General features: G+C 52.3%; 1 protein-coding gene across 3 annotated transcripts in view; it reads left to right on the plus strand.

Annotated features, from left to right (window-relative positions):
* Window positions 1-10,998, plus strand: part of SGSM1 (small G protein signaling modulator 1) — a 49,206-nt gene that overhangs the window by 18,738 nt on the left and 19,470 nt on the right. For 2 of the 3 annotated variants that reach the window (XM_056322578.1, XM_056322562.1), the window contains exons 4-12: window positions 3,835-3,997; window positions 4,824-4,976; window positions 5,523-5,590; window positions 6,138-6,283; window positions 6,770-6,901; window positions 7,488-7,612; window positions 9,599-9,666; window positions 10,099-10,262; window positions 10,795-10,924. In XM_056322578.1, the coding sequence (XP_056178553.1) occupies window positions 3,835-3,997; window positions 4,824-4,976; window positions 5,523-5,590; window positions 6,138-6,283; window positions 6,770-6,901; window positions 7,488-7,612; window positions 9,599-9,666; window positions 10,099-10,262; window positions 10,795-10,924 (1,149 nt within the window). The remainder of the gene's footprint in view (window positions 1-3,834; window positions 3,998-4,823; window positions 4,977-5,522; window positions 5,591-6,137; window positions 6,284-6,769; window positions 6,902-7,487; window positions 7,613-9,598; window positions 9,667-10,098; window positions 10,263-10,794; window positions 10,925-10,998) is intronic. The other variant, XM_056322570.1, reaches the window with a different exon arrangement.

Raw genomic sequence — 10,998 nt, forward strand, 5'->3', positions numbered from 1 at the left:
TTGCTCATCTGCTGGAAATTCAGAATGGAACTGATGGCACACTGAGCATCTGGTGCCCAGCAGAAGTTGCCTTTGTGCGAGGGCTGCAGGGAGGCAGCCCTGGCTGCTGGTCCGCCGTGGTGCTGTGAGCTGCAGCTGCCCCTCAGCTGGGCTGCTTTGCACAGCCCTGTGCTTGCTGGGGTGGGCTGTTGTCTCCTGGCTTGGTACTGTAAGGCACCCTGGGGGCTGGCAGGGGCAGAGGTGCATTTTGATGGGCAGCAGAGTCAGGGACACCTCGTCTGCCTGCCCCAGGCTTGCTTGCATGGCTTTTCTTTCTGGTATACGAGGGTGGGTGTGAGGCACAGAGGGGCTTTTTGGGCTCATTGCCTTGCTGGCCTCTTGTCGCCACACGCAGCTGTCAGGTAACTGGGCCCTGATAAGTTGCTGCTTGGCAGCATAATTGATTTGACAGCTGCGAATGCCACAGATCCAGCATTGCTCTTGCGCTGTGTCCGGCAGCTCTGGCACCAAGCTGCACCGGGTGACCACTGGAGCCCAGCCCGGCTGGCACTCACTGCGGAGGCTGAGGTCACCTCTGAAGAGCTGGAGATGGCTGCTTGAGACTAGAGAAATCCCCCCAAAATACTAATTGGAGGAGGGGGTGATGGTGCCCTGCCAATGCTGGCAACAGACTTCAGGGGCTGAAGTCCAGCTCCATCAGTAGAGAGCTAATGTTGGCAGCGTGGTGCCACAGAGAGCTCACCCTTGGCTTGGTCTTGGTGGAGAGGGGAGGGGGGACTTCTCCCCAGATTTTGAAGGTGCTGCTGTGGTTTCTAGTTCAGCTCTATGTCAGTATAACCTTACATTCCAAAAAACAAAACTGTGGGTTTTTTGCTTGCAATTCCACTTCAACGGGCTCCTGACCTCACTTGGCTGGGGCCAGCTCCACTGTGGGGGGCTAGCAGCGGAGACCTGCCGGAGCTTTCCATGGCTGGGCACTCTGAAACGGGCATGGCTGGGTGCAGCCTCAGGCAGATAGGGTTGTTTGTGTCTGTCGCTTTTATGTTAGTCTTGGAGCATGGAAGAAATGAATGAAGCGATGTGGGGTGGGGTGATTTGAGTGTGTGTGAGGGAGGGGTGGGTCTTCTTGCATTTGGTCCCAAAGCCATGAAGCAGCCTGGTCTTATTTTGCAGCTGCAGATAATCCTCTGGGACAGGTAGGAAGATCCATCCACGCATGGGCTCTGCTATTTGCAGCATGTCTGGGCTTCAGGAGGGTTTGTGCAGGGCTTTGTGTAAAAACTACCTATCTATCCAGTGGCTCTGAATGGCTGGTATTGGGTGAGCAGGACTTGGCTCACCCAAATGCGTTGCTTTTCTGCTGTTAGCACAGGACATGTCTCACAGCACCTCAGATGCTGCATGCCCACCGTGTCTGCTTGGCGGTGAACTCAGGCATGGCACTAAGCAGGGCAGAGATAATGAGAGCTTCTCTCAGTCCTGGGAGCTGATGTTGATGGGTCTGCATGAAATGTCTTTTTAAATGTCTCCATAGAGTTGTTCAGCTGTAGGAAAAAATGCCTTTCCAGGCAAGAGGCAAATCAGCATCTGCTGGGCTGCCGCAGGGAAGGCTCACCGTGGCTGGCTCTGCAGCATTGGGTGGTTGGGGAAGGCAGGGTGCTGATGCACCAGAAAGCTCATTGTCAGACCCAGATCAATAGCTTGCAGAACTGTGGGTCCGTGTAATTTTCCAGTGCTTTGATGAGCCTGTTTAATAAGTCTGTGTTTGACACTAGACATCCATCCTGAGCCCTCCCAGGCGATTCTGGCAAACAGATTGCCGGTGGAGCCTGTGCGTGTGTGTATCTTTCTGTGGAGTCATTGCCATCTCCCGCTGCCAGCAGAGCCAGCTCCCCGCTCACTGCATGCCCAGGCAGGGAGCCTGGCAGGAGAGGGCAGGAGGCCAGCGCGTTCTGGGCACTCGCTCTGGTCCCGTGAGTGCCTGGTGCTGCCTTTCGGCAGGGCCCAGTGCAGGGAGTTAGGTGAAGCTTTCCATGGGGACTTAACTGCCAAATACCAGCTGCAAGGAGCCAACTGAGTCACCACCAGGCTGGAAGGGTCTCTGAAGCCAGACTGCGCTGCTGGCATTGCCTGTGGTTTATTGCCAGGTTCTCTATTGCCTTTAGGTTTTTCAGGAAAAGGTTGCGTGAACACAGATTTTTTTTTTTTGTGAAAAAATTGCCCCATTTCATCTGCTGCTTTAGAAGTCCTCAGTGTGCCTGTCTCTTGCTCCCAAGCTTTCTCCTTCTCGCTTGGACCATCCCAGCACAGGGGGCCAGGAGGTGAAATCTGTTCCAGCTGCACCCATTGCTCAGACTGGGCCAAAGGGAAAACTTCAGGGAGTTGTTTGGTTTCTCTGCAATCTGCAAGAAACCTGTGAGGGGAATGAATGTCAGCCTGTTTGTCTGCCTAGCAAAGCAATTATCCTACGTGGAGAAGAGGCGACGTGCTTGTGTGTTAGCTGTTGCATGTCTGATGAAGACATTTTCCTCAGGCCAGGTGGGGATGTTCTCTGCCCTAAAATACAATCTGAGAAGTTTTACCTCCCATCCTTCCATCTAGCCCAATGATTAGTGATGGTGGCCGGACTGATGAGCATGCTGGAGAGAGAGAGACTCGTGCGCTGAGCTTGCGGAGGGACCCCAAGTCCTGAACTGATGGCAGTGCCCTGCAAAAGCCTGCTCTCTGTCCCAGGCTTGGCTGTGGTGGCTGCTGGCCCCGTAGATGGTCTGGTCACCTGAAATGGTTTCAAACCTGTTTAGCCAGGGGACCACAGCATCACTGTGCGGTGTACAGCCACACTTAGCTTCGTGCTGTTAAACCACAGATAAACTCCCACAGGCTTAACCTGAGTGACTCTGTATGAGTGGGCTCTTGGCAGCTCCTGATCCATGTGATTAGTGTCACTCCATGAACCGGTTGCTACTGTGCTGGGAAAATCACCTCTCTGAAAACAGCCATCATGCCGGCACAGACCTGGAAGCAGGATGCAACCTCTGTGCATGCTGAGAGTTTCCAGCATTAGCATCAATTTACTTGCATTCAGGATATCGTGTAGCAGAGCTGTATCCTGGCATTTTCAGAACAAAGGACTGCAAGCACAGTGGGCCCAGTCCTTTCTCCCGCTCTGTTTTTATGAATGAGCAAAGTGCCCCGAGAAATCCTAATCCAGGCTGCGAGCTTGGCACATCAGTGCAGACCGCTCACTGTTGGTGGCACAGAGGTACCACCTCTGCGGTTTGAAAGCTGCGTGTTCCCATTTCACTGCCAGTCTAGTAAGGTCTCTTTAGGCTGCCGGTTGGTCAGCTAAGCGAGTGCAAGACAAGTTAGTCTGCCTGACTAGTCCCTCTCAGGTGATTTTGGGGAGACTGTGGATCTACTTTAGCAGGCACAAGTTGACTCTCTTTTGCAGTACTTGCGTCTTGGCACACCCATGGTTCATGTTTACTTCCATCGAGCTAGTCATTTGGTTCAGATGAGCTGAACTTCTAATAAGCTTCACCAACCTCAGTCTTTCTTCTGTTTTGGGAAACTAAAATTGTACCTCTATATAGTCAGCAGATCTGATGACTGTGCGGGCAGCAAAGCTGTATCGCTGTCTGCTGTTTTGGGTCAAAAGACATCTAAGTTCCCTGATCTCTTGTCTGCTTAGATGGAAGTAGAACATGGCGCTGGTTTCCTCTTGAGAGACATTTCTCCTGTGGAGTAAGGTCATGGATCCAGCAGGAGACCGGCTGTTGTGACGTGGGCTCCGAGTTCTCCTGCCGCTTCAGTAACAACTTTGCTCTGTTGCAGCTGCAGTGGAAGCCTGTGTCTTATACGGCTTGAAGCGGAGGGCAGCAGGATTCCTGCGCAGCAACAAGATAGCAGCTCTGTTTATGAAGGTGGGAAAGAGCTTTCCTCTGGCAGAGGAGCTTTGCAAGAAAGTGCAAGACCTGGAGCAGCTCATTGAGAATGCGTAAGGCACTAGCATTGCTGTTATCCCGCAGGTCACTTGTGTTTTGGTGTGGGTGTGTAGTTCGAGTTTGGCTGTGGATCGCGATGTCCAGCTTGAGCTTCTACAGGGGGGATTAATTGCTCTTCCAGTGGAGCAGGGTCCTGTCCCGGGCTTTTGGTGTGTTGACCAACTGGTTGCTTTTATAGGAGACCGTGGGTTGCAGTTTAAGCTAGGTTGGACAAGTTCTTACTTCCTCTGCCCCTTGTCTCATGCTTCAGGGACAGCCAAGCGTGGTTGCTCCCAAGCTGTCACAGTTTATGAGCCAGGGCACTAAGCCAACTGGAACCAAATTTGGTCTGCCTCAGTGTGCAGGGCTTGAACCTGCAGTAATTCAAGTTCTGTCTGAGTGGCTTACTCATCCTTGGGCAGGAACCAGGGCAATGGATCGAGCAGCTACCTGGGGGCAGGAATCTTTATGCTGTCCTAAGATAAGCTGCGTTGCTTGTGAACTGCTGTCCTCAGGCACCAGTGGAAAAGGTGTGTGGGCTGGAGGACTCTGCTGAGGCAGAGGGTTGTTCTAGGGTGCCTTTACAGTGGGAAACTGATTTGGAGAAGTCAGTTTTGAAATGCAGATGTGCGCCTTCTGGAGCAGGGGGTGGAACAGATGAAGGGAGCAGTCTCCAGAGCCCTGTCCCCGTGTACTTCCCTGTGCATCCCCCAGCCACCACAGCCACCACCACTGAAACCCTGGCCTCATGCCCCACGAAGTGCTGTGAGTGCCCTGGGCTCCTGCGGTGCTCAGCAATGAGCCAGTGATGATGTTATTTTTGCCTTGTACTTCTAAAAGACGAAATCAAGTCCAGAGCATCCCAGAGAATGCGCGCAAGATGCCGAAGCTGCCCAACCTGTCTCCTCAAGCCATCAAGCACCTCTGGATCCGCACAGCCCTCTTTGAAAAGGTCTTGGATAAAATCGTGCATTACTTGGTAGAAAACAGCAGGTGAGTGCTGGCACAGGCCAACCCTTTGCCTGTCCTAACTTGCTACCAGCATCTGCCCCTCCTGAAGGTGCTGGAGGTGTTGCTGGCTGAGCTGCATCCAAGTGGGCCAGAGAAAGCCCTGGATGGCACAGGCCAGTTGTGCTGCTCTGTGCCCATCACGGGGACTCTGATTGATACCCTGCTGCTGGTGGCCCCTGTACACGCCCTAAAACAAAGAGAGGCCACTCTTGCTCTGCTGATGGGTTGTCAGGGTTGATGCTCTGCTGGGTTGTCAGGGACTGCATTGCCCTCGTCTTCTGGAAACTGCATGCTGAGGTGTCCTGTCCTGGGGATGTTTTGTTAGGAGATGGTGATGCTTCCGATGTGCTGCAGGAGGGCATCTATCCCCCAGGAATTTTACAGCTAGCAGAAACAGCCTGTTAAGGGCTTTTTGCCTTCTTACCATCAAGAAGTGATACAGAAAGAGCAGGGCATTACAGTGATTTAAAACCACTGTCCCAGGGGGTTGACATGCTACAGCATTCTGCTGTCTTTCATTTCTTCTAGTAAGTACTATGAGAAAGAAGCTCTCCTGATGGATCCTGTGGATGGGCCAATTCTTGCATCTTTATTGGGTAACACTGTCCTCTTATACCCTACTTTGATATTTGATAGCTTGCTTTGCAAACCTGTGTTCCCAGGTCTGTGATCTGGGATGATAAATGCAGTTATTTTCCAGTAAGAACTTCAGAAAACTTCATAGCCCTGGACAGGTAGCACTTAAAAAGATCACATGATGTGCTGCTGCTGAGCAATGCACAGAGATGGAGAGTTTCATGGCTGAGCTTGGAGATTTCCTTTTCTTGCACAGGCTTCATTAATACTGACGGGCATAAACCAGGCCAGGCTCTGGGAAGCAGTGTGGTGCTGCAACGCAGGGCTCTGCATGCATGTGGCCGGTCAGGCAGTGGGTTATCTGCTCACTGCCAGGGCTGGCTGACCCCTCTGGATTCTTCGCTGCTGTTATACAGTGCAGCAGTGGGTGCTGAGCCTGGTGCCTGCTGCCTGCTGTCCTGCCATCCCTGCTCTGAGATACGGAGCTCTGCAGATCTGAGAGGTGACCAGAGTCATCGGAACAACAGCGATGACCTCCTTATGTTTGTGACTTTCTTCTCGGCACAGTGGGGCCCTGTGCGCTGGAGTACACAAAGATGAAGACCGCTGACCACTTCTGGACAGATCCCTCTGCTGACGAGCTGGTTCAGAGGCACCGGATCCACAGCTCGCACTGTCGCCAGGACTCACCCACCAAGCGCCCGGCGCTCTGTGTGAGTCGGGGGGGGGGGGGCAGCCCTGCAGTGCTCCTCCTGCAGCACACAGGCAGTGCTTGCTTGGAGGCTCCGTTTGTTTGAAAAGGGCTGTGAAAACCCTCTGATGAGGGAAAGCAGAAGAGTGTAGTTACTTGAAGTCTTCAGCCAGGAGTGCTGGGAACTTAGGCTGTGGGGACTGCAGGCATGCTGGACTAACATGGCACTGCGTCATGTGGTCTCTGCCCTTTGAGAGCAACATGTATGGATGAAAAGCCAAGGCAGCAGAAGTCTGCTTTGTTTATTGCAAACAAAGCACACTCCTGGGGCTTCTCTAAGTGCAGAATCGAGCTTGGCCTGAGCCAGGAATCCTCTTAGAGGACACAGAGGGAAAGATTTCTAGTAGTGACTCTTTTAAGTGGAGGAGGGAATGAGCTTCCAAGAGAAGCTTTTTGAAAGCAAGAGCTGTCTGTGCTCACCTCATATTTGTAGGTGGATCTCTTCCAGATTCAGAAAAGGCATTCGAGTGGCAGTATGGATGACCGGCCATCACTGTCTGCCAGGGACTACGTGGAATCGCTGCACCAGAACTCCCGAGCCACGCTCCTCTATGGCAAGAACAACGTCCTGGTGCAGCCAGTAAGTACCTACTGGGGTACCTGGGCTTTAAAATACTGCTCTGCTCCCCACCAGGTAAATCTATACCATATTTCCCTTTGATGAAGAAAAGCACAGGCTCATTTTTAATCTGGGAAGGCAGTGACTGGACTTTGGTCGTTGAGGTGTTGGTGATACAGATCCTCCCAGTGGAATGGAAGAGCTCAGCTTCTGAGTAGAAACAGGCTGCTCTCCCTGCCCACTCTTAACCAGAGGCCACAAAACACATCTTCCTTTGCCTTCTTGCTTGTTACAGTCAAATAATGAAGTGCAAACTGCTTAGGTGGAGTTGTTAAGTTTGCCTCAGCTGGACAGCTGCTCTCGGCCCTCTTCCAAGCTGGTGAAGTGTCCTCTTGTCTCCGCTGGGAGGTTTTGCAGGGCCCCTGAGGGTTTCTCACTGTTGGTGGGTGGTGGGCTCAGGGGTAGCAGGCAGGGCTGTGTTATGGTCCAGTACTGTGCTTTGGGGGCATGGCTCAGCCTCGGGTAGCCTGAGGTGGTACTTCATGCTTCTGGTGTCTTCTTGCCTACTCTCCCCAGCTCACTTTCTCCCTGCGTTTCTCTTATCAAGCGAGATGACATGGAGGCAATCCCCGGATACCTGTCCCTTCACCAGACTGCCGACATCATGGCACTGAAGTGGACGCCCAACCAGCTGATGAACGGCTCTGTGGGGGATCTGGACTATGAGAAGAGGTGAGGCAAATGTTCCCCAGGTTCAGAGTTTGGATCTGGTGTCCAAGGCCATCGGTGAGTTTTCCCACTTACTGCAGAGCAACAGTCATCCTTGGGTCTGTAACGGGGGAAGGGACAGGGAAGGAGGCCTGAAGTGGTGGGAGAGGTGGGCTGCAGGAGATAGTGTGAGATGCATTGCTGTTGCCCATCTCTGCTGGGAAGTGTTCAGCAGGGGAACTGTGGGGGTGCTTGTTCTGAAAGATGCAAAGTGGCTCAATTTATTGCTCTCAGGGTTTTCTCAGGAGAATGCCCTCTCTATATACTACACAGTGCTTTCAGGTTTATCATCGTTACTTTAATCTGGAGAATTGAGGAGCTTATTAACAGAGGAAGAGTACCTGCAGAGAGAGGGAGCATGAGCAGTTCCCGGATCATACCTCGGTAACAGAGTGCTTGCCATTCTGTGGTGCTGTTTTGGTCCAGTCTGCTGCTGATCCTACATACAGGTATTCAGGAGTCCCTTGGATTTAACGAAGTCCCTGGAGCTTGTTCGTCCAGGAGGCCTGAAATCTGCTTAATTTGCTTGGCAGTGTGTATCACCATACCCTTTTGCCTGGGATTGCCTTATGGACTGCTGGATTTCTTTTGATAGCTGCATTCCTTTTAGCAAACTACAGAATCATGCCAGGTCCTGATTTGCCGGAGAAACGAAACAAAGCAAACAAAATCCCTTTACGCCAGCAAATGCTCCAGGAAAGCTGGGGCGTTTAGGACACTGATCCTTTGACCTAGGGTAAAGATCTTCAGCAAAAGCTGTCCTCAGTTTTATTTATTCTCAATTGTAGTTTTGGGGCTTTTGTTTACCTGTGTTCTTCTCATCTCCCCTTTCTTCGTGTCCCCTGAGCCATTCAGTTATGCCTGGTACCCTCCCCCTAAAATGCTATTTTAATATCTACGCTACTTTTCTGAGTTCTTGACTTGGGCATCAGCCTAAGCTCTAAAGCTTCCCAGTGTCAAGGTGTGACCAAGGAAGAGAGGAGTCAGATGACAAAGTCAGTATGAATCTGCAAGGAGTGACTTATGCGCCCCTTCCCATCCTTATCTGCCTTCATGAACCATTTTATAATGCCTTTATTTTTAAGTGCTGTTTTTGTGAAGTGGCACAAAATGCTGCTCAGACTCTGGAAATTTGCTTTGTTACAAAGTGGGATGTTATTAAATGCTGATAACCCTCGGAGAGCAGTGCTTTTGTTAGGCTCTCTGCAGAAACGAAACCGTGCGTGAGGCCACATGTCTCCTGGAGGCATCCTCTTCCCTGGCTTCCTCCTGTCGTCTCTCTGGCCCTCTGCCCTGCCTGATGAACAGCAGCTCTCTAGCATTTTCTAGATTTGCTCAGCACCTCGAGGTGCTTGTGCTGAGGCAGTGCAGTTCTCGAACAGAAGCAACGCAGACCAAATCTATTTTCATCTTTGAAAAGAACCCACAAACTGCAAGGGTTTGTTTCCCCATCTGCTGGGGACAGGAGCTCAGCCCAGCAGCAGCCCAGGCTCGGGCTGCACTGCGTATTCCCTTGGGGCTCCAGGGCTGCTCCTGCCAGGTTCGCGGGGTTCTCCCAGGTCTACATCGGGGCAGGGAGCCCTTTCTGGGGTGCCCAGAGGAGAGTGCTCAGCTCTGCAGGGCTCCACATCCCTCCCTGCCATTGCCAGGATCTGTGGGCACGCTGTCTGTGTCTGGGAACAGTGTGAGGGCAGAGGAATGGGCCCAGGGCAAGGTGGGACTGGACTTGCATCGATTGAGCTGTGATGGCAGGGGCAGTTGCTGGTTCTGGAGGGATGTTGTCATTTACTCAGGCTGACTTCATGCCAGTCACACTGCTGCTGGGACCTCATCCTTTCTGTAGCTTCCCCTGGTGCCAGGATAGCTGGAGGCAGGATCTGGAGCAGATGTGAACAAAAGCAGAGCCTTTTGCATCTCTGACGCTCACAACTTCCTCTCTCTCTGTTCCAGCGTGTACTGGGATTATGCCATGACTATTCACCTGGAGGAGATAGTCTATTTGCACTGTCACCAGCAAGGTAAGGCCAGAGTGGGGGGCAGCTGGAGGGTGTTGCCTCCCTGACACTTGCTTCCTTAGCTTTGGGGAGTGTGCATATGGGGATGTTTTGATTCAGCTCCAGGGCAGATGTCCAGAGCTCTGGGTGGTCACTACTATGTAAGCGCTTCTAGGAAAACCTTTAAACCAGCTCTTGGCTGTGGTGCTTGGCTGGGGAGTGCTCCTTGCAGAGCAATGCTTGGCGGTTTTCAAGGCTGTGGTCTCCCAGGCAAGCTGCCTCCAGGGCCCCAGACTTGTAATGGATTTACAGAAGAATCCAAATGAGGGAGAAAATATTTCTTTTCCATACCAGAAATACAATTCCCTGAGCTTTCTTGCCTGCCCTCTGCGTTTTTGATGCTCATGTTTCCCTCATTCATGTCTGTCTTCTTTCTGCTGTCACTGTTGCTAATAGTAGACAGCGGTGGGACGGTTGTCTTGGTGAGCCAGGATGGGATTCAGAGGCCCCCGCTGCGGTTCCCCAGAGGAGGGCACTTACTGCAGTTCCTGTCCTGCCTGGAGAATGGCCTCCTGCCCCATGGGCAGCTGGATCCACCCCTCTGGTCACAGCGGGGAAAGGTAGGTGCCCTGAAACTGGGCTTGTTCCTGAGCCCACAGCCCTGTGGGCTCTTGCTGGTGTGCCCCTGTGGAGTGTCACAGAGCAGAGCTGATGGGGAAGACCCTCTGCCCAATGTTAGTAGCTGCTGCATTTTAAACAATTCTCCCAAAACTAAGAAGGAAGGTGGACTTGAAATATGGCAGTTTGGTTTAAAGGTCATGGTCTTGACCAGCTACACAGACCCTTCTGGGCAAATCGTGAGGGAGGTGGTATGGGAGCGCTGGCCATGAGGCATGACAGGTTTGGTTCTCATGGACCTGGCCATGCTGCGTGGGTTATACACACCCTGTGTGCTAACAGCGTTCTGTATTCTCTGTGTAATTGAAAGCTTAATCCAAAAGCTGCTCCAGCACAGAGAACACACAAACATCATCCAGGCTGAAAAAACACATGCTCTTGTTGGGCAGAAGTTCGGCAAGCGAGGCAGCAAGCCCGCTGGCCTGCGTGGCCGAGCGTGGGGCGGCTTGTGAAGGGCAGGTTTTGTTCATCTAGGGGAAAGTGTTTCCCAAGCTGAGGAAGCGAAGTCCCCAGGGCTCCTCTGAGTCTGCATCTGACAAGGAAGATGATGAAGCCACAGATTACGTTTTCAGAATAATCTACCCAGGGACACAGTCTGAATTCGGTGAGTGCATTGGCAGAGTTGTTTCAGGCGGGTTTTCATGAGGTGTATGAGCAGCTGGGAATGCAGCACCGGCA

This window comes from Falco biarmicus, chromosome 1, assembly GCF_023638135.1.
Source record: "Falco biarmicus isolate bFalBia1 chromosome 1, bFalBia1.pri, whole genome shotgun sequence".
Classification (NCBI taxonomy): Eukaryota; Metazoa; Chordata; class Aves; order Falconiformes; family Falconidae; genus Falco; species Falco biarmicus.